The sequence below is a fragment of the Schistocerca serialis genome, chromosome 3 (assembly GCF_023864345.2).
Source record: "Schistocerca serialis cubense isolate TAMUIC-IGC-003099 chromosome 3, iqSchSeri2.2, whole genome shotgun sequence".
In the NCBI taxonomy this organism is placed as follows: domain Eukaryota; kingdom Metazoa; phylum Arthropoda; class Insecta; order Orthoptera; family Acrididae; genus Schistocerca; species Schistocerca serialis.
The window spans coordinates 504,772,365-504,797,221 of NC_064640.1; the positions used below are offsets into that span (position 1 = coordinate 504,772,365).

The window sequence follows — 24,857 nt, forward strand, 5'->3', positions numbered from 1 at the left end:
GACTGCACTGTACTTATCTGCCCGCTTCTTCAGCATCACTGTGTGGAGTTGCAGCTTCACTTAAGGGGTGTTTTTCTTCCACTTGCAAGGATGGCATGCCTTTGTCAACTGTCAGTATATCTGCTTCTAGCTATCTCAGGAAAAAGGCTGTATTACTCAACAAATTACTAATAAGAATTTTGGTAAACAGTCTGATGGTCCAGAAGTCTGAATTATTAAGCATTAACTTAAACAGCTATTGAAAAATGAGAAACACTTCTGAATTCCTCCAGATTCTTCCTCAAATTTGATTACCACACCAAGCATTTTGGATGCAACTGATAATTTCATTGGTGGACTATCAATTTGGTATCACTTGGTGTATTTGAGTTGATTCACTTGCTACACATTATCTGAACTACCATGTTCTGTCAGTGTAGAACCAATGGAATATTCCAAAAAATGTGCACAATGCATTAGCAAAATTAAATATGTTTTTTTATACGGCTCATACAGGAAATTTACTGGTAGAAGCTGCCATCCAAAATACAGGACAAGATGACACAAAGAGAAAATTAAAGATGATTCATTAAAGTCAGTAAATGCCAGCTGTCATTTGAGATGAGCAGAACGTGAGAGGAATTCTACATGGAGAAACCTTCAAATTTGTTCTGGACCTGTCTGTGGTTGTATCGGAAATCCACTCTCTGGATCACAAGCCACACTGGATGTTGTGAAAGCAGAAAATTCTACAGAAGTGAAGCATTTTTTGGCAATATTCATAGTGTTTGAAAAGAGAAATGTCAGGCAAAGCCTTTGCAAAAGTTTACATAGCAGGATGGTGCGCAAAGTTGTTTCCTCCTGTCAAATGCACACTTTTCAAAATTGAACTTCACCATCAGCTTGAAAGCTATACCTTTTAACCATTCTGAAGTAAGATTTTAAGACAAACAGCAACACTGACTTGCTCCGAGTCCTTGGACCAAAGGTTAAACAACCCAAACATTTGGATTCAAATTTGCAAAAGCTCTTGCCTAAATTTAAAAATCTCACTGCAGTGCAGTCAGAAAAGGTATCATCATCAGAGTCAGAGACTGAAATTAACAACAGATTCATCAAACAAAATGGATACATCATAATGCTCTCATGGTGCCAAGCAAATTGAAGTGCATTTGTTCTGTGCTGAAAATCTTGATTGAGCAGAAATATTCCATCTGTGTGTCAATACCTGCAGCCATCAATTACCAAACATCTTTCACTGATGTCAGAAAATCTCAAGCATATGTATATGGCACTATGCTTTGACAAGATAACATTACTGACACACAGACTTTCGTCACAGCTGAGATGGCATTTTCAAAGGCTGGCGACAGGATCGTTTGTACTTTATAGAAAGTTTCTACAAAATGGGCTGCCACACAAACATTGAAATTAATGTTGTTTCAATTTTAGTGTAGACCACTACATATGTATAAAAATTATATAGCCCTCAGTTTTATGAAAATTCACCTTCTGTCAAGGGTTTGCAGACTTCAGCTTTGTAAGCAAATGTTACACAGCCTTTAGCACATCTTCAGCATTAGGGGGGGAATTTCCACATGAATTTATATTTTTTTGTTTGTATACAAACAAACTCCATCTGCCTCCACAGGTGAGTGGCCAGCACAGCTGACTGCCATTCAGGGAATCCAGGTTCCATTCCTAGTACTGCCAAGGATTTTCCCTTGGTGGGAGGACTGTGACAGGGTGCATTCAGTGTCCTGATAGCAAATGAGGACCAGCAGCTCGACGTCACAAAAACTGACAACAGCCCCACAAGAGTGGTGTGCTGAACTTATGCCCCTCCGTACCATATCCAGTGACATCATTTGGAGAATGGCATGGCGGTTGGTCAATACTGATGAGGCCCACAGTCTGCAAATGGAGTTTATATATTGAGTGTTTTTTTAATATGTTTTGCATAATTAATAAACTTTGTAATTTTTTAAATTTTAAATAAATGAAAATATAATTTTGTTTAATTTAAAACAAGCCACTTGACAAAGCTTCTGTGTCAGTCAACATTGACAGACCTCCTGTAGAACAAATTTTAGTAATAACTTCCTGTTTCTAATACAGAAGACAGTTGTTGGGTTTGAAAGACTTTTCGCCATGTATGAGTGTTCGGAAAATCACATAAACCAAATATATCCATATTTTACCTCCAACATATCACATCAACAGTATTAGTATATGCTTCAAAAATTTTTGCCGTATGTGGGCATGCACACCAATTCTCTTCCCATGTTTCAAATATTGTTAATATCTGTGTGTGAATTAGTACCATCTTTTAAGGGAAACATATTATGTAATCACATCATGCATGAAATTCTGAGGCTTCTGCTAATATCTTACACGATGTTAGTATGTAACATGAAGTATAGCATGAATGTGATGTTTCCCTGATGCTACCAAGACCATGTCACCACTTTCGAGAACCAACAAAAGGTGCGGTTATATTGAAGCACTCTGTAATAGGCTCTGGAAAAATATTTGCTTGCAAGGCTCAAGGTGACAACGTTTGTACCAACTCATGTACAGTTGCACTTCTCTATACAGGCTCTGTAAGCTGGTACTCCAGTCAATCATATCATTTCTCCCTTAGCCACTAAATTGTTAGTATCAGCTGACTTCTCAATAAAAGAGGGGCTAGAAATTCCCCATTACATTTTATCTCAATGGCAGAATGACAATAGTTTAAGTACCAGTAGCACTTTGGAGCTAATTGTCCATATTATTCCAAAATGGTGATATGATTCAAAGTATTTCTGGTATTAACTTTAGTCTCAATGATGCACTGCTTCTTGACTTGGACTCAACACTCACACATGCACTGGAGAGAATACTGCTGCAGTGTGGAGTTTAATGAAGGGAGAACAGTGTGTCATGCCATCAGATACAGGGAGAGGGAGCAGCCCTTTACCTTTCTCCATTTGCAATTCACTATGGTTGGATAGAATGATATAAAGTACATATGAATTTTATTAGTGGGTACCACACACACTGGTGAAGGAGTAGTTAACACACTTTACTTCATATATATATATATATATATATTTCATTGACAGCCACAGACTCAGAGAAACAAGGAAATAGCTTGTGTTCTTATGTGCAAAATGGAAGTACTGCTGTGTATATTTGCTAGGCTTTCTTCAACTCATTATCTACAGCCAGTAAATGGTAACTGTTTAATTGAATTTCAGTTGTAGTTGAATTACACAAACTAAATGTGACAACATGATCACACATTATCTCAGCATCAAATAACCACCACACACTTAATGGAACAGTTTTACTAATTCATCACGTGTTATACCTGATGTTGCCATATTTGGCAAAGACTTATTTTTGACTAATTGATGTACATTATTGTCTCCTGCCAAGATGGTAGCCAGTACAAAAACTGATAGAGAATAAAATAATTACAGCTGTTGAAGATTTTTTGCAAAACACATATATATTTGTTTCTTTTATATTGCTAAAGGCTAATACGGTAATAGTTGAAGAATAAGGACTGGATAGTGAGATATCTGTACTGACAGATAATCAGAAGAATAATTTAAGAATTTTATCTATAGAACACGTACTATGGAGGAGTACACACCAGACAGGTGGACTGATACACTAAAAGTTATCATGGAAACGGATTGTGTGGAAACGGAGAGAGTAGGAAGAAGGGAATGCCACTCATTAAACTTATTTGACACTATTCCAAGTGTTCCAACAATTTCGTCATTTAATGAAAAACCATCACATAAAATTTTATGTACAAATTTTCCATGCAAGTACAAAGTAAAAGTTCTCAGGAAATTAAATAAGTGAAGGCATTTACCATGCAGTAAAGTGGTACATAATTTAGTAATTTCTTCAGACTTCACTTTGGCACAGTTATACAGGTCGTCAAATAAAATATTTAATAAATCACAGTGGTAACTAAATTATATTGCTGACATCATAATTCCTCAACAATAGCCTGTATTGCACATGTTATTTGACACTTTCAAATGAAAAAGTTTACAAACCTTTTTTCACCTCTGAAATACTTTTATTTGTAATCTATATTTAACAGTTTTTTCAGTGCATACAGTAAATAAATTTCTCAGACCAATTACCAAGTACAGAGTTTGTTGTATCATCTACAGTAGAATTTAGTAGAATGCGAGACAAGTACTGACAGTGATCAATATACAAATGATATTTTAATGGCAAGATTTTGAAATATTTTACCAGTAATGCTGGATACATAGATAATATTCTGTACATGTCAGATGGTTAAGTACTATTGCAGAGGTACGAGAAAATAGCAACTATGATAATTCAGTCTTAATAGGGGAATTTCGGCACTCATACCAAGTGCATCATCATTTGCTTCACAATCCACAATAAACAAACCTGCTACACACAAACCAGCATATTTTATGAAAAAAAAGGAGACACACACACACACACACACACACACACACACACACATTTATATATGCACGGCAACACTTATTTTATATTAAGGCACTTTGGGCACCTCATTTGTGGTATTCTAACCTAATCACTTTTTAAGTGCCAGTATTTAAAATTATGAAGTCACCATTTTTGCAACAGTCTAGTTTCTTCAGGGAAATTCCTGGAGCTATCATGTCAACACAGTCCAATATATTCAAAACATTATGATTTACGTATTACTCATTTCTAGAATGAGAATACACTCAATATACGAACAGCTTTACATTTTTTCACTAATTACTCTCACTGATACATAATTTATGATGTATTTATTTGTTCTATACACATGATAATTCATACAGAATTGAAGCATTTGCTTATTTGCACATCAATGTGTTTTCAATTTCCTGTGCCTTATTCTCACAACTTTTGTCTGCAAACAGATCTGGTAACCTATTACAGCTATGAAAATAATGCAACACAGTAAGAAAATTAAGCCAGGTGGCTTGTTGCCCAGAACAAGACCCATACAACACCCAATAACTTGACCCAGTAAGACAATCAGGGCACCACATAACGATACTGAAATTCCATACTTCTTGTAAAGCACAGAAAGCTGTTGTGTATAGCCCTGAATAAATGTAAGTGCAGTGCTAAGGAACAAAAGCACATTGGGGAAAGCATCACAGCTTCTTGTGCACAAGTATGCAGGAAACTGCTTCAGACGGACGAAAGAACTACTGCGGGTGAAAGTATCTCGTTTTCCACTCTGAAGTCCTGGAGAAAAAAAATTGGAAGTCCATCAGTCAAATGGTAAATATGGGGTAACCAAATCTCTATCAGATAAAAGTAATAAATATACACTGATTTGATCCATTATAAATGGTTCTGAAAGCCTGCAACACTGAAATCAATATGTTTGTTTATAAATAACTGATCTGCTACCAGTCACGATTTTCTTTATTTTATTTTTTGCATGACACACATGAAAATGGGAATCATTTCCTGAAACATGTCGTACGAAAAATAAAATAAAGAAAATCTTGACTGGTAGCAGGTGAGTTATTTATGAACAAACCTATTAATAAATATATTAAATATACATACATACATAAAGAATTTAAGTAATGAAAAATTTCAGGCAACACAATGATACGTACTGAGGTTTGTTCAAGTACGAGTTTTCGGAATCCAGTAACTATATTTTCATAAGATGATGGGATATAAAAATTTTGAAATTTTAGAAGGTGTATACAGAATCACCAATAAAGCTTCCAGGCACCACCTCCTGTTGGTATCAGGGACTCCAGCCACAAAACTAACAATGTTTATCTCCTCTTGCTACTATTACAGTATTTCATCTTCAGGGAAGAATTTCCCTTTTAAGTTTGACACAAAGGATGTGGAATTTGCTTCCCTTCTTCCCAAAGCTTTTAGAGTACTTGTTGCCAGATTGTTGGGAAAATGTATCTAACACACAACAGTTGCTCTATTTGATGTAAGAGATGCCTGACAGCTGTAATCAAGGCATCAATGAGGTCAGTCTAGAAATTTCATGGTGCAGTGGGACATATTTTGTGGACAGCAGCATTGATTTGCTGATACAAGGAAACCTTTTCTTCAAGCTGTTGCCCCTTCGCAAGAAGTGTGCTACTGTCAAATGTGTTTTTGCATCATTTCTATTCATTCTGCCATAGGTTAAACGTAATGGCCCAACCCTCCACAAGAAATGAGCACCATACCATAACACCAAACCTTATCCTGTGATTTGTTTATAAATATACTTTCTTCCACTGCACCACAAACCAATGCTGCTGTTCTTTGTATCACTAAGTGACATTGTATTTATTCTTGCTTTCAATAGCTTTTTGGTGGCATTATAATGCTCTACGAACAGTCATGACCATTCTGCCACTAACGACTGCACTTTCAAAGCAATGAAAAGAGTGTATGACGACTGATTTGAACACTATACTTTACAGAGTGGTTGTCCCTATCAGTTAATTTCCTAGGGCTAACAGACCGACTTGATTAACTTGACTTCACTATACATCATTTCCTCAGTTGAATTAATATCCATAGATCACAAGAATTACCTACAGACATTATTGTACAATCTTAACACACAATATCTACCACCTCTCAGGGCTTAAAAAAGGCAGTCAAAGCACACCTTTTTAATGCTACTACAAAAATTAGAGAACTCAGAGCAGGGGTTAATTTAAAAAAAGTGACAACAAACGCCTCTCTCTCATTATAACACACAGTAACAATAACAGTACACAGATATTTGTGCAGCAGTTCTGACAATGACACCAACTTGTGCTAGGGAAACATCAGGGAAATTGTAACACAAAAATTGGCCAAAGAACCGGAGACAGAAGCCAACAGGCAGTAAGTCAACAAGTGGCCTCCAAAGCCACAATAATTTTGTATAACACATTACCATGCCTAATACGATGTACAAAAACCATTTCCATTCAAAACAGTTTCCAGCCATCTCAGTGTGGATAAACAGAGGTCCAGTATGGTTGTCAGGGTCATCATCTTCCTGCAAAAATAGTGGCATGTTCACATAACTATGATCGATGGATAGCTATCATGTGGCCTTCCCTCCAAAGCAGACCACAAAGGTTCAACAGTATTGAAATCTTGGGACTGGGGGTGCAGAGGAAATGTGTATCCATCTTCACACTCACAAAACTAGTCTGCTGTGTGATAGGTGCTCAGTCACCTTGGAACACAGCTTCACCATTGAGGACCAAACATTGTACCATGGGATGGACCTGATCAGCCAAAATTGTCAGATAAAGCTTGCAAAATAACAATTAGAACCTTGGAATACAATGATATGGGTGCCAAAATCATAGCCAAACACTCTCCATGTTTGAGTCTTGGGATATAGCCTCTGCCAGAAGCTAGAAATTGTATGAAACAAGACTCATCTGGCCAAATGACTTTCCTTCATAACTTCATAGTCCAAGTTTTATGTCTCTGTCACCACTTTTTCCTGTTACGAGCTTTTGCATCATTTGTAAGTGGTTTTGAAATTCCACATTTCCCTGATTATGGAGTTCACTTTATGCTGTTTTGGTAGTCTGAGGGTTTTGCAGGGTGGAATTTGATTTTGCAGCCATTTTGCAGCTGTGATCTCCTTTGACGTCCTGAGGACATTGCATAGTTGCTGTTCATAGTCTAATACAACAGAGAAACCTGCAGGCTTCACTGGCATCTGCATTTGTGTTCAAGCATGCATTTCTGTTTGTGTTTCCACAATTTTGCCTAACCCCTATATCATGCAACTGATTTGACTGCAATACAGGGTCTTTAATAGTGATAGGAACAAAATTTATGAGCATTATGAATCTGCAGCTACATGATTACTCTGTAATTCACAAATAAATGTGTGCCACTCTCATACAGCACATGGGAAAAACAAGCACTTACATCTTTCTGTGCCACCTCTGATATCTCTCAGTTCATTATGATGATCATTTCTCCCCATGTAGGTGTGTGCCAAAAAAATATTCTCTGAATTGGAGGAGAAAGTTTGTGACTGAAATTTCACAAGATCATTCTGCAATGAAAAATGCCTTTGTTTTAATTATTGCCATTCCAATTCATGTATTATGTCAGTGGCACACTCTCCCCTATTTCACGGTAATGCAAAATGAGCTACCCTTCTTTGAACTTTCTCAATCTTATTAGAACAGCAATGCCATTCCGTGGTATTTATTTCTACATCAATAATAAAAACTGGCATACAAACTAAAAGAGTGAGTTGAGCGAGTTCTGACATTCGGAATAACTTGTCTTCTAATCTCTTGAAGAAATTCAGAAGCTTCATCACTTTATAGCCATTCCACTTGGGTGGGCTTACCAATGAAGCTGCTAGTAATGAGTTACTAAGTGGGGATGAGTTAACATAGTTACTAAAGGATGTGATTTACTTTGATTTCTATCAAAAACATTGTTGCGTAGTAGGTGTGTTGCTTGGACACCCAGATGTCAAGCTAAGAGAATGGTGAGGAAATTACTCTGCAATGTTCCTAAAGAAAATGGCTATATATTCCAATTCAAATAAAATAGTTGCTTCATCTTTTACTAGGCAGACAGTAGTGAAAACACCATTTTTATGGAATATTCAAGTGCCATTACATCAACAGGTGTTGCCAAAAAACCAAAGAAGGGATGTTACATTTCACTTGTGTCACACTTCAAGCCTATCTAGTTTCTACCAGAATGTTTTTTTGTGGATGGTAACATGCTGCCACACTACCTATTGTTGACTGGATCAAGTATTCCTATATTCTGCATACGTGACACTTTAACAGAGGATTGTTCAATACATTTTAGGAAAAGAAGTGGTAGGTATGGGACTTTAACTGTTGTTACCAATAAATTACTCAACTGTTAAATCTGTATGGAAATGCAGTGTTTTTGTCTTCTAAAATATAATTTCTGCACTTTAACTTAGAAATTTTTGGAATTTCACAATTTTAAATTAACAACTGGTCTTCATTTTTTACCAGGTCGTTTAGAAGGTGGTGATGAAGTTGCCATTGTCTTCAGCAATTGATCTGACTGCTTGCTTAGCACCTGCACCTGGTCTACCAGCACTTGCTGAATAGAAAATGATCCCACCATCCTGAAAGTGAAGAAAATGTTTTTAATATAGGAGTTATACATTTTTTTAATACATGAACTGTAACTTGAGAGTTCACACAGGACATGCTGGGAATGAAGGAATAGAGGAACCCTTACTTTTTCTCCCAACAGTCCCTGCATGAAGAACTAAGTTACAGAGTACATATAATAAATGCAGAACTATAAAACATTTATTTACATATTTCGATTTGTTGTACTTAATCCGTTCAGTCAGATGTCATAAGTAAGAGGATTTGTTAGTTTGTAAGGTAAAGAGGAAACTGCATGCGCAAGGAATCAAGAAGTCACCTCAAAGGAATGGCACAATGCCTTTCTTAGAAATTTAAGTATATAGAATAATGGAGCACACATTATGACACAGAGTAGATCAGAAGTCTACACAGACAGGTATCCGCACGCAAAATCCAACCACCACAGAGCAGAACAACTCATTTCTCCAAACTTTGGCTATCCCCACACAGTGCTGAAGTGATGCTCATGAGCTCAAAAGGCTGTGTACAACATTCTTCACCAATGGTTACAACCATAAACTGATCCACATAGCCATGCAAGGAACAAACAACAGCACAATAGACAAGAAATTGACAAACTATAGACGGAAGCACGTTACCCGGTGTGAAGCTTGTCTCTGACTGGATTGGTAAACACCTTTGCTGGGTTCAGCCTGTCTTCTCCAACAGCCACAAGATCCAGAAAGTGCTAGGCTCCACCAAGACAATGTAGACTCTTTAAACTGTAGGTGTGTAAAAGTTAGAATGCCAGTGAGAAGAAGTACACATTGGTGAAATTCGCAGGCCAATAGTAACGCACATATGGGAACATGAGTGCTACATTCATCTTGGGCAACACTGCAAATCTGCACTCGCTAACTACCAACAAAACCGTGGCAAGGAAATACAATTTAACAAAGCCAGTGTACTTGTCAAGCAAACGGTTTTGGTAAAATGCAAGATGAGGGAAGCCATCTAAATACTGAAACACCCTAACACGAATGGAGGATGGACTCAGGGTTGCACTAGTTTCGCTGCCAGCCCTCAGAATCCTTCAGGCCACACCAGCAACATGAGATGGGAGCACTACCAGCAAGTAACTGCCACCTCACTGCCTGTGTCCTGGAGGAGGAAAACAGGAGTCCACATCACCAATCATGGCAGACAATCTAAGAAGAAATAAGTAACAGCAGTTCCCCACTTCCTTCACCATAGTAACTTATTACAATGAAGTTCCCACTCCTACCTTAGTAGATCAATTGTAACAACAGTATTTTAAAATTGTGATGTACAAATAATGTCATGTACACTGAGCAGTAATAACAAACTGTAAGTGACTCTGCACAGCTAAAACATGCCAGTAGAGGCAGAAGGAGGCTAATATAACCACAGCCAAAACAATGGTTTGCTTACAATATAGTATGATACTATACTGGAAAAACTTATGACAACCACCTCAATTTATCAACTTAAAGCAGTGCAGGTGAACAGTCAAAGGTGTAAACAGTGAAATGCAGAATTATACTTTTGATACTGGAATGTGCTAAATTAACTGAAGCTAGGCAAACTATATTGATGTTATTCTGGACAGTGAACACAATTATTAGTGGAAAGAACCTTCATTTGGTAAAGGTGGTGCATGGAAGGGGTGAATTTACATGCACTCTGGGCTGTTGCTAAGCTAACACTTTCATTTGCTGTTTCTTCATGCTGACATCAATTTCAATTAAATTCCAGTAATAAAGTACCCAGTAAATGCTAGCACTTTCTGTATTGCAGAATAAATACATTAAATCAGTGTAAAGCAAACTATGTTGGAATGTTTAAATACAATCAGCATAACTGTATTTCACTTACACTTATGACGAAAAATGAAACAGTGATGATAGCACATAACGATCAAGACAATGCTAAAATTGTGTCAGACTTCTTCAAATTATTCAACTGAAGACCCAACAGAACATGTAAGTTTGATCCTAGTCTAAAAAACTAAAAACTACTAGAAAAGATTACACCACAAAGTTACAATAAATTTACCATGCAATTAGGTAACCGAAAAACTATGAGTACAAAGTAGCAGTACAAGTATGGAAGCATGCCAATGTTCAAAACCTACATAAACACATTTTTGACATTTGGTTTATTAAAGAAAGATGATGATAAAATAAAAGTGAGCAAAGAATGGAATAGTGATCATCCACCCACTTCACCAAATGGCTGCTAAGTCATATCGGAACAATTATGGAGGACGTGGCTGACTACTTGACATTATACGTCATTTTACCCAAAATTGTTCACAGTAGAAATTACGAACAAGAACTGCAAGAATATCAACAAGGATTTGAATACTGACTGTGGGATAAATGAATGCTTCAGTGACTCCATGCCTGCTGTATTTGTCATGTCTTTGTGGTCCTACACGCACATACCAAGCTATGTTTCATTCTTAGATTCCTCCTTAATACTGGTTCTTTTAACTTCCGAATTAGAATTTTTGTGGGGGTTGTTGACATCTATCTTTAAGTATCTGCCAATTCAGGTTTTCTATGATACTCTCTTCTTTGTTAACTCCCTTGTTAGATATGGGATCCACACACTTCAGCAGTATTTTAGCAAGGGACAGGAGTGTTTTTAAGGAATCTCCTTTGTAGAGTGACTGCATTTTGCCATTATCCTACCTATGGAACTGTCACCTGCTGTAACTACAGCTGAAACCACGTCGTCATATCTGCACAAATTTCTACACCCCGATATTTCTGTGAATTGAAAGATTCCTACCATAACTTCCTATCATAGCCAGAGTACTGTGTTTTTGAATTTCATGTAAGGAGCAGTTTTGCATTTTATATACACATAAAGCAAGTTGCCTTTCTTTGAACCACTTTTGAAATTTTATGAAGATTTGACTGAATATTGGTGCGTTTTTTCAAAAAGTATTTCATTATAGGTAACAGAATTATCTGTAAAAAAATCTGAGTTTCCTATTAACAGTGGCTGCTATGTCATTAATGTACAACATGGATTTTAAAGATCCAAACTTACCTCCATGAGGGCACACCTTAAGTTAAATCTACAGCTGTTAATTACAGCATACTGCAGCCCCCCCCCCCCCCTCAGAAATCTTCAATTCAGTCACAAATTTTGTTTGATGCCCAACATGATCGTGTTTTTAATAAGAATATTGGTATGGTAGAGTATTAAAAAGTTTTCGTAAGTCAACAAGAGCTGTACCCACTCTGTTATGTTGATCTTTGATTTTGGGTACCGTCACTTGGGGTGATTTGGAACTACTGGGGTGAAATGGAACACGGCATCCATTTCAACAAATCATCTTTGCTGTGGAGTGATACTTTGGTGTAACTAATGGAAACCACCCTCTAGAGTTACCACAGATATTAGTTGTTCCAGTGATATAAAAATTGTATGTGTCAAAGAGGTATGAGATTTTAAAAAAAATAATGTATTTAAGTGTAAACTTTGCCTTTTTTCTAAAACTCTGTAAACAAACTGTTGCACAGCTACTCTGGTAATAATAATACAGTTCTCTGAGATTGGAATGTGGAGGACAACTATCAATGATGATGTTTGAAAAGTTAAGTTAGGTTTCGTTATGTTATTCATTAGCTGCAGGCATAAATGTAGAAAATCATTTTTTCAGTGTGAATTGGAACATGCCACGGGTATACATAAAGAAGATTGGGCCAGCTGGCTATCAAAAATACAGCGAGACAAGCCTGCAGAAACCTGTCTGTGATGTCAAGGCATGTAAATTATCACTCAGGAATGCATCCAAATAATATGGTATACTACCTAGTACACTTTCAAGGAAATTAAATAACAAAAATCCTTTGAAAATAGGTGGACAAACTGTTTTGAGCTTAGAAGAAGAGAAGACATTAGTCAGTGGATTATTTAAATGTGCAGAATGGGGTCAGCCATTAACAACAAGTGAGATAAGGGATATTGTAAAGAGCTACTTGGACCGAAGGGGAAGAGTGGAAAAGAGGTTTGAAGACAACAGGCCTGGATATGAGTGGGTGAAAAATCTGCTTTCACGTCACCACAATCTTACTGTCCGTTTGAGTGAAAATGTAAAGAGAGCTAGAGCTCAAGTGAACAGAGAAGTCATAGCAAGCTATTTCGAAAATTTGGAGGAGACTGTGAGAGGTGTTCCACCTAGCCACATAGTCAACTACGATGAGTCTAACTTCTCCGATGATCCTGGTGCTATCAGAGTATTGGTCAAGAGGGGATGAAAACATCCTCATAGAATCATAGACTCATCCAAAACAAGCACATCTGTAATGATAGCTGCTGCAGGAGATGGACATCTTTTGCCACCTTATGTAGTTTACAAGGCCACTCATCTGTATCCAACCTGGACAGAAGGTGGAGTGAATGGTACAGCCTACAACAGAAACCAAAGTGGATGGTTTGACCTCAGTATATTTGAAGATTGGTTTCAGACAATAGCTTTGCCGTATCTTAGAAGGCTTGAGGGGGTCAAAGTTCTGATAGGAGACAATCTCTCAAGCCACATTTCCTTGTTTGTAGTCTCCCAATGTGAGAAGTAGAATATTAAGTTTGTGTTGCTCCCGCCAAATACAACACACATCTGCCAGCCTCTAGACGTGGCATTCTTTCGCCCAATGAAGATAGCTTGGCGAAAAGCTTTGACTGATTGGAAGAAAGGCAATAGGGGTGTGCTTCCAAAAAGCGACTTCCCTAAGACATTGAAGGCGACATTTCACTACATGGGTGAGAAAATTCGAGACAATGTTATTGCAGGATTTCGTGCTTCTGGTATCATACCTTTCAATCCAGGAAAAGTTCTCTCTCTCTTACCTGTTAGTAGTTTGGAAAATGAAACAGGTGACCCAATGCAGGTATGGTCTGAAGCCTTTGTGGAACACTTGAAAGATGTTCGTTATGGATCTGTTAATTCCCAACCCAAAAAAGCTCGTGGTAGAAAACTGGAAGTTCTCCCTGGGAAAAGTGTCATGTCACAGACAGAAATTTCAGACAACATTGGAGAGAACAGCAAGGAGAAGGAAGCTGATGATCCCAAAGTTTTGGAGCAGGAAACTATAATTTCTGAGGCAACGACTGAAGAGGAATATGGACCTGGACCTTCTGAGGCACCTCCAATGACTCTGGCCAAAAACGATTTTGTCTTGGTTAAGTTTCCTGTTACAGAGACTAACCATTCAAAATTATATGTAGGAAGGATTGAGGCTATGGAGCTGCATGACGACATTCAAGTTAATGTCATGAGGAAAAAAAATTAGTGAGAAGCAAGAATCCTTTTTTTCCCCTGATGTTGCAGACATGTGTGTGGTGTCAAAAGCACAATTTGTGGTGAAGGTGCGAGGAACTGATTTTCGACGAGGTAGAATGATATTTAAAACTCTTGAAGGCCTTGACATCATGTGATGTAAAGTGTTGTATTAAGTAATGAATGATAGGGTTTGTTTTTTGTAGAATAATTGTCTTAGATAAGCATTTGTAAGCTCAGAGATTTAATGGTTAATAAAGCTGGTCGCTAATATAAAAAATATTAATTGGCAATAATTAATACAAAGTTGAGGTAGAATAAATGCATTTTTCTTGGTAAAATGCTTGTTGTGTTTCACATGTTCCAATCCACCTCCCCACATGTTTCAAATACAACTACACCCCAAGTCTTGGGGTGATTTCGAACACAATTCAGATCAAAATTTGAAGCAGGGTTGTGGTACAGATTTTCATTCATGTAACACATTGCTGTAGGAAGGACTAGAGATGTTATATTTAAAATTTCAAAATTATAGTACAATATTTTGATATTAATTTTCAGTAAAAATTTCATTTTCTGTACCAATTCACCCCAAGTTACGGTATGTGAAATGAGAAAGTGTGTGTCAGGTGTAACATTTCACACGACATTTATGTAACACATGCTGGTTGGCATGGAGGAAATCATTCTGAGTGAGATACCTCATTATGTTTGAGTTTAGAACACATTCCAACATATGGACATCATTATGTTGGAAATTTGATTTTGCCTACCACTTTTGATACTCTTCTTTTAGATGGGTGTGACCTGCGAGTTATTCCAACCACACTGTTTCTCAATGCTACCAACATTTTACGCTGGAAGGAAATCCTCAACACTGAACTGCACAAAACCACGTGAAAGGAATAATTCTGAAGGGCAGATTTCAATTTAAATACTTCGTTTTTTCAGGTTTTGCTTTCACAAATAACATATTACAGCTCTATATGCAACAAGCATATATTACAGTCCCTAATCTGAGAAACAGTGGATATAATAGGAATTCAATGGCACACTTTTCAATAAAGTCTGCGTTGGCACAAAAGCAATGCGATGCTTCCACTTTGCCATTATGCTTTGTTGAGACCCATGATGATAGCAGGACCAGTCCGAAAACATTTCTGTACGCAAGCGACTTGTCATTTGGGCGCCGCTTTTCTAGCGTTGCCCCTCGTACAGTTTACATCTGTGTCAGTTTTCGCTACTGTGATTGGCTTACGTACTGTATACAAAACTTGCAGTCATGGCGGCTCAAGCAAACCCTACATTATGATATGTCCCGTATGGAAATTTTACAGTTGTGGCTCCCAAGCGTCGGTTCTGTTACTTGGCACTAAATCGGCACCTAAGTGATTTATCCAATTCATTATACTTTCTGTATGTGGACATGCAACTTCAGTACATGCATCAGTTCACACTGGTGCCTTGCCTGAAATGTCTATAGCTTGACATGTGACGCAGCAGCAAGCCATTATTAGAGCAGAAAGTGTTGCTCTGTGTATCATGTAATGTTCATTGAAGTACGTTTTGGGGTTTTGTGCTATGTATATTCTGGGATGCAAGTAGGTAAACATATTTGGGTTAACCCAAATTCACGACAAAAGTATTCTTAAATGAGTGATTTATGGACAAATGAAATAAAGGGAAATTTATTTCGTTTAAGGCAGCTTTGAATGTTTATCGATAATGAATGGCAAGTTTCGCCGTACTAGCTATCATTAGATGGATTGAACTATCATTTTATTTTGGATTCTCCATTACTGCACATAGCCGTTTTCGAGTACAGGGACAGATGTTATGCATATTGCATAGGCTGTAACTGGTGTGCTATGTCACAGATGTTCAAACAATCTGTCTTATGTCATATTTTTGAAGTCCAGCCAACCCTCTAAACTCTAATGAAGTGACTAATTAACTGTAATCCAAGTACGTTCCTTTGATGGGTTATACCTACCATACATTCATTCGACAATGGTTAAAAGCCCTAAACTGAACAGGAGAGAATACAAATTAAAAAGATTCTGTATTTAGATTTCATTAACGGCGGCCAGTGTGGCCAATTAATGTTGCTCAAAGAAACTGTTTTGGCTGTGGACACCAATGCAATCAAAATATTAAATGTTTTATTGCTTAATTTCAAATAATGATGTTTTAGATCTTATTTTTTGTAACAAAGTTTAGAAAAAGGATTTCATGTTACTACGAAATGTATTACCCCAGGCTTAAGCTCTTACGTTTGTATGTAAGCTAAAAATATTATCCTTGCTTTGAAGAATTAAAGCTAACTATGTGCGCAATTCAAATAGACATTCTACTTCGAAAAATTTATGGGCCATATAATACATAGTATACAGAGAAGTTGCAGCATTAGAAAATTGCAGCGAAATGCAGGAAGATCTGTAGCGGATAGGCACTTAGTGCAGGAAGTGGCAACTGACCCTTAACAGAGACAAATGTAATGTATTGGGAATACATAGAAAGAAGGATCCTTTATTGTATGATTATATGATAGCGGAACAAACACTGGTAGCAGTTACTTCTGTAAAATAACTGGGAGTACGCGTGCGGAATGATTTGAAGTGGAATGATCATATAAAATTAATTGTTGGTAAGGCGGGTGCCAGGTTGAGATTCATTGGGAGAGTCCTTAGAAAATGTAGTCCATCAACAAAGGAGGTGGCTTACAAAACACTCGTTCGACCTATACTTGAGTATTGCTCATCAGTGTGGGATCCGTACCAGGTCGGGTTGACAGAGGAGATAGAGAAGATCCAAAGAAGAGCGGCGCGTTTCGTCACAGGGTTATTTGGTAACCGTGACAGCGTTACGGAGTGTTTAGCAAACTCAAGTAGCAGACTCTGCAAGAGAGGCGCTCTGCATCGCGGTGTAGCTTGCTGTCCAGGTTTCGAGGGGGTGCGTTTCTAGATGAGGTATCGAATATATTGCTTCCCCTACTTATACCTCCCGAGATCATCACGAATGTAAAATTAGAGATATTAGAGAGAGCACGGAGGCTTTCCGGCAGTCGTTCTTCCCGCGAACCATATGCGACTGGAACAGGAAAGGGAGGTAATGACAGTGGCACGTAAAGTGCCCTCCGCCACACACCATTGAGTGACTTGCGGAGTATAAATGTAGATGTAGATACGTTACCGATCCCCTGAAGACAGTGCGTAATATGTGAAAACATAACTGTGCAACACCGGCTATCTGCAGTCGTTGGGGGCTGCCCATACGTTGTGGCCTATGGTAACCGCTTTTATACTGCAGGTTGTCGCCTGGGTTCACGTGCCACCAAACACTGGACCGGGCCACAACATCCGTGGACACACAATATTGATTATATCCGTGATTATCATACGTGCCGCTGTATGTGTTGACTGCACACAAAGTGACTCAAGTCGGGTTCAAATGGCTCTGAGCACTATGGGACTCAACTGCTGAGGTCATTAGTCCCCTAGAACTTAGAACTAGTTAAACCTAACTAACCTAAGGACATCACAAACATCCATGCCCGAGGCAGGATTCGAACCTGCGACCGTAGCGGTCTTGCGGTTCCAGACTGCAGCGCCTTTAACTGCACGGCCACTTCGGCCGGCGACTCAAGTCAGGATAAATGTTTTATAGACACGAAAAGTACTCTGATATGAATACGAGAAATACTCTCAAAAAAGAAGAACCTTTTGAGGTTACTGACCGACAGCAGAAACATCGAAAGATTCCCACAATTTATCTATAAACCAACCAGCCTCTTACTGCTCTCCAGCAATGGCTGGCTGAAATATTACATCGATAGCAATGAGATTTCAGTAAATTTAAATACAATTTTTATTTTGATAGGCTTGTGAATGTGATTCATTTGTTGCACTGGCTAAGAACCTTCATCGCACCGAGGTATGAATTTTTTCTGTACACTTGGGTGAGTGGATGCCTAAGGAAGCCTAAAACCGTTACCCGGTTCCTCTGTACACACAAATGAAAACTTGAGCTCACCATTGCGCACACATTGCACCTATGCCAGAGTAGTTTGAGATTTTTGACCGCTTACACCTACATGTACTTAGCAAAAGAATGCCTGAACTACATATGTGTAAATGGCGGCCGAAAACTCATTTTTGGAAAAAAATCTCTCTTCCTGGAGACTGTCTAAAATGTTTTGTTTCGAAGCAGATATGGCCGTTCGTCCAACGTGATGGCTGTGCGTAAAGTGACAAAGGATGGCTGTCTTCCTCCATACGCTGGAAGAACATTATCGCTCAGCCGTGACATTAAGAAATTTTCCAGCGGAAACGAGACTACAAAGGAAGTTCAAACCTCTTCCGTTTCTTAGTCATTACATGACAAGTGCTGAAACAGTGAGTACGAACATGTGCGAAGTCGATTTCAGAAAGTAAAGAATTGGCTAAGGTTAAAATCAGCCCTTAACCTGACTTGTGCCAAACTGTACGAACAGTTGGGGCACCTAAATAATATATATTTAGAAATTCAAATATCCTCCAGATTTAAAGTTTAACGTTACGTCAACGTCGAGGTCATTTGAGACATGGCACAAGCACTGAATAGGGGAGAAAGAGGAAGGAAATCGGCCTTGTTTTTGTCGAAAGAACCGTCCTGACATTTGCCTCAAGAGATTTATGGAAATCACGGAGAACCTAAATCGGGGGCATTCGAAGCGTTATCCTTTAGAATGCAAGTCCAGCGTCTTACCACTGCGCCATCCCGCCCGGACATTTAACGAAAGTATATTATTGCACACTGATGTCTTTACGTGTACGCCAAATGACGTTTTAATCAACAATTTTCAGTATCGTAACCCAAACATACTGGCGCAGATGTAGTAATGAATGAGATCCAACAGTATGTAAGCCACATCTTAGCTACTGACACTGTCAAAGTAATGTTTTTCCCATAATATCAGCACTTTTTTTAGGGGTGGGGTGGGGAGAGCACTCCCAACAGGAGGTTAACAGTGGGACAAGGACAGTAAAGGAGTGATCTTCATGTTCTTCCAAGATAGTACTGCGGGACTCTTGAAGCAGTTGAATTTATAGCCAGCAGGATGCATAGTGATGCAAAAAATATAACAGAATATAATCAGCAGTGAAATTAGGTGTTTGTAGTGGATGAGAAAGAAGGCATGGATGAATGAGGAAAGGACGACAAATATTTCAAATCCTAAGAAAAATCTTGAAGTCTCTAGAGATTTCTTTGGCGGAATGCGTAGACGACTTAACGAAATAGAGGTGAATGTAGAGCTATCTAAAGACCAGCTACGGTATATTTGGATTTGAAAGGAAGAAGACTTCAGAAAGGGAACTTGTGGGGGAAAAGAAATTTGCTGAATCTCTGGTTCGATGGACACGCGACGCCCGTCTGTCCTTCTGAAGAAGATGGGTTTAGATCCGTCGAAATCGTGGTCAAGGTGACTTGAAAACCACCATTTTTTGCAACTGGTTGGTCGTCCTTTTTTCCTGCTGTCTAACCATTGCTGTAGTGCAGCCATGTTCAGAATATCGAATATAATCAACAAATTAAAGTATCTGGATTGTTGATGCCAGCAAAAGGTTCTTTATCAGGTAGTCAACCAGGATACAATATGAAGGAAGGTTCCATAGTGTAGTTAAATATTTTATTTGGAGCTGCGGTTGTTTAATAGCTGCAACTTTCTCTTAAATGTGCCAGTACCACTCTGATTCAGTCCTTTAACAAGTCACTGACAAAGAGGATGTTTACGGGGCATGTAATCAACCTCTTTCACCCCATAGAACACGATTAGGCTGTAGGACTTCCTTATTTATTTATCAAGGCGAAAGACCGAACTAAAATAGCTACTTCCACAATGATGGGAGTCCAAATAATGTGAAATTGTGCAGATGGAATACCTCGCATATTTCCTTTTTGCAACCCAGCTTTGAAACTTTCGCTTGCGTGAAGGTACGTGTCGTCGTCGTCGTCGTCGTCGTCAATGCGAAGGGCTTCAGTCCAGTTGCAAATGATGCGTTTCATTCGCAGAGGGAGCTGTGAGGCTTTTTTGAAGCAACAACACATGAAACTCTTGCAGCAGCTGCCATCTTCATGTTACTGAAGAGCATTTGACGACTTTCCAGGCGCTGAATGCTGTGCACCGAACAAGGCAGGTAGTGGATCCAGAGCCTCAATTAGGGAACAAAAAGAATGGGCCAGATGGTCGGTGTTAGCTCTCGCCCTTGCACGCAGAGCCATCGCGGTCCAAACTAAGAAAACACGTCTGCCAAATAGAAGAAACCTCTTTATTTGAAATCCAAGCTCTCTTTGCTTGCAAACATAGATAACTTTGTTAATTGTCTAGACCTGGAAGAATGCATATGCATTATAACGACTTTTCGTGTTGAGCTTTCCTTTGGGAAGTACTTCGTTTACGAGCATGAAGAGTTACACAGTAAACACACACTAGATAACGCACGTTTCGCTGGTTGATGAGACTGTTTTGGTTTAATGAAATGAGAATAAGCCTCTGAAAACGTTGAAGAATAGTACGTGTTGCAGTCTTACTGACGACGCTCATCACCTTTAAGAAAGAAATGTGACGAAGACTTCCCTGAAGTAAGTATTAGATTATGTTACACACTTCCACGATGAAGAACAGAACATATACAACATTCGATTCTTCTAAAGATTTCTTTGAAGACTAATCTTTTGAGCAATATATGAATGAGAAGAATTTGTACTTTATTTGGGACATCTTGCTGCTAGGGTTTTATGTGCAAACGTTAGCTACCTGTTTTTACAGAGATAGAGGAATCGATCACAGCTAATCTTAAGGAGCACACAGCTGATAAGGATGATTCGAGCAAAGCGCGGAAAATGCGAGTCAGGGTGGCCTCCTTCGGCAACAGAACCTGCATGCTCCCAGACACGAGATCAGAACTGCATCCAAACAGAACACTATAGGCAGAAGAATGATGCAAAGTAGCAACCTATAGTGTGTTAATCAGCTCGACAATGACATTTAAGCTTGTCGAGTTTTGAAACACAATGACCATCAGGCTACTACATCACGCAGATTGTGTCCCTTCTAACACAGAGAAGGAAGCTTCACATCACTAAACGTAAACGGGAGGAGAAATGACACTGCACAATTAATTTTCCGCACGTCAAGAGTAAAGCGAGGAGGAAAATGAAGAATAGGAATTGTCTTCGTAGCAAATCAGATGTACAGTAACGTGTAGTAGCAACGAGGAATGAAATCAATGTGACTATCCGAGCATTGAAAATACCTTGCAGATTTTCATTATGTGCCAACAGATTCGGCAGCGTTTGTCGTTGGTCTTGTTAAGTTCTGCTTGATGAAATGATGACAAGAAGCTTCAAATTTTGAAAGATATCTGCGTGGCTTTTGCGGAATATTACCAAAATCCTGCAAATGTGAATAAAATAAAAAGAACACTCTAAGGGACGATACGAATTGTGGAATACAGGATTTGTTCGAAAAGCTCAGGGTCGAAATCTCTACATAGCCACGCTAAATTTTGCATCTCCGACTTCCCCAAATATCTGAAACAGACCGAAAATGTGTTGCGCTTACCGATATTGTCAAAATTCGCCGGAATCTGAGCAACTACACCATGGCTATTTAAGAAACATTATGGAACGAGTACGTATATCGTACCCCCATAATTTTCTCACTACAAACTAAATGAAGAAAAAAAATCATAATTCCAATGCTAAATTACTCTTTTTGCTTCATTAACTGTGCAAAGACAGACACAAAAGAAATGCGGATGCAAGCACGTAGAATTTTTACGAAATAAGGTATCAACCAACCTTACCGAACGGTTGAAAGACTGACGTGAAGAAGGGGTCACTGAACAAACTCACTGAGGAGCACGAAAAGCAATTTTTTAATCTGAAGCCGTATTTTCGGAAGAGCAACATCACTCCAGCTGCAGATATTAATTACACACCAAAAAATCTGGAAGATTTGTTAGGATTTCGGGTGCAGTCTATAACTACCTGTTGTTGCAAAGATAAGGTTTTAAAGTCTAAGGCAGAAATGATTTAAAGAAAGACCACAGGTTGGATTCGAAGTGAATTGCACATGAAACACGTAATTGACTTCAGATAGGATCATGTCGATATGCAAGCATCGAACGTGTGGTTGATACTCGCAGATTTGCACGCAGAAACTGATGGATACAATCAAGTCAGATGATTGTTATGAGAAAATACTAGTTGTATTTATTGAAAGAGCAAGAAATAGATAACAGGTGCAGAAAGTATGGGGATTAGGAGACCATATCTCAACCATAGGTGAAAGTAAAACGATTCGCCAGAAACGCGGACAGCTGTTTGAATAACGCCAGGTGCAGTGCAATATATGGTGGCTTGCGGAGTATGTACAGTGTATGAAGATGTAAACTGAACATTCCCTCCATACTTCACTCTATAAGAAAGAGTATTGTCGCTGCAACGTAACAACTTAATAACTGGTAAACTACCAAATGCAAACAAACCTGACGTAACAGTGATCAATGAAACAGACTCGTCTTCCTCATAGACATTTCTGTACCTAATACGCATAATTTGCAAATCAACTGTATGAAAAGGCACCTAACTGCAAGGATCTGGAAGTTGAGATAAAAGCAATGCGGAAACAAAAATCCACACACATCGTTCCTGTGGTAATACCGAAAGCCGGCGTTATTCCAAACTGGACTGTGGAAAGCCTACACCTGCAGAAAATTTAACTAAGTTCTTCGACAACCCGATATCCTTCGTAATATTTGCTGAGTACACAAACAGAAAATTCCACAGGAAAGGAAATAGTCTAAAATTACTGACCACATATCTGTCGCTGCCAGTATGGGGGACACCAGCGGAGCTGACTCAACTGAAGATGTGGAGGTATGAAGTAACAAAATGATTCTGGTAGTAATACAACTAAAATTAAATATTACCCCATATATTGTTTTCTTAAGCTAATCACATAGCTGATGATTTCGCACGATTGTAAAGGCGATCATCAGAACACGGGCAATAATCTCGAAAGTTATGAACCATTCTGCAACATGAAGAAATAACACTACTTACATGCAGTCGCAACGGACGCGAAAAGAACGAACGATACCTACAGGCGCTCGGACGCCGCCTGCGAAGCTACTGGAGTCAGTACAGATGGGTACGTCGCCGCGTAGACAGACACACACACGCTCGCACACAGTCTGCGCCACTCGGACGTCAGGCTCTCCGGGGACAAGGTCTAACGCCCGTTCGTTTACGCTTTTGCGTCAGAAGGGAGATTCTGGTGGGTTTCTACGTCCATCCCTGATATATCTCCACCTCTTCGTGACGTCCAACCACAAAACAAACTGCCAGCAAACTACTTCCCTGAATCCAGTCTCGTTGACAGTTTCTGGTAAGTCTGGGGAACAAGAGACGCACCACCGTTAAGTTTATACGGCGCCACTCATTACGGCACGATCACTTAATGCTGCCTTTTAGCCCGTATCTTGTTGTGTGGTGTGATGTGATGTAATGTGATGGTTACACACTGTGTCTCCTGCAACTATTCCACCCTTATTATGTTAACCATCGAGTAAACACTGCTCCATGTATTTGCCTAATTATGGCAGCTCGAAATCTTACCATCGTGACATGTAGTACATCGTCACTGAGGCATGTGTTGATTTCATTAAATGGAACAAGCTGATTTCTTTGTTAAAATTTTCTCTTGCGATAAAAAGTAGGCTCGTGTTAACGAATGAACCAATTTATGTTGTTTAAGATGGCAATACTAGCTACTGAGTTTTATGTAGACGCCCGAGAAACCCGTAAACATTTTAATTATTTCTCCGTGTGTGCATTGTTAAAATATCTAACATAAAAAAAAATCAACCCACAGTAGTGATGAAAAACTGTATCTGAAGCACGTTACTTTCAATATCGTCAAAAAAGCCATCATGCTTATCAGATCACCATCTACTGCGCTCGATGGCATCACAGTTCAAATGATGAAGCTTATTATTGACGCACCAGCACCCACTGTAATATGTCTTCAACCACACCTTAACCACAAGTGTTTTCCGTGATACCTGAGAAAAGGGACTAGTTAAGCCACTACTTAAAAAGGAGTTTGCCACAGTACCCTCAGATTACCGACCTATTTGCATTCTTCCTACACTATCCGAGACCTTAGAATATACAGTCCACGACTAGCTAACTAATTACCTAACTATGAACAATCTAATAACGAATACCAATCAGGTTTCCGTTAAAGGCAACAGATGATACGAAACTTGCCGTGAATGCGCAAAATTCGACTATCATGCGTTTCTTTCACTTCAGCGAAGTCTTTGACACTGTCGACTTCGACCTTTTGCTTGTCAAACTTCGCAGCCTAAATTTTCCGCCAAGTGCAGCGCGATGTTTACGCTCATACCTAACGTTTCACC

At 38.8% G+C, this 24,857-nt stretch overlaps 1 protein-coding gene across 1 annotated transcript in view; it reads right to left on the reverse strand.

Annotated features, from left to right (window-relative positions):
* Nucleotides 1-3,727: 3,727 nt before the first annotated feature.
* Nucleotides 3,728-24,857, reverse strand: part of LOC126470389 (uncharacterized) — an 81,203-nt gene continuing 60,073 nt past the window's right edge. Inside the window, exons 2-3 of the mRNA XM_050098229.1 lie at nt 8,985-9,103; nt 3,728-5,232 (exon numbers count right to left, since the gene is read on the reverse strand). Coding sequence (XP_049954186.1) covers nt 4,844-5,232; nt 8,985-9,103 — 508 coding nt within the window. The 3' untranslated portion in view covers nt 3,728-4,843. The remainder of the gene's footprint in view (nt 5,233-8,984; nt 9,104-24,857) is intronic.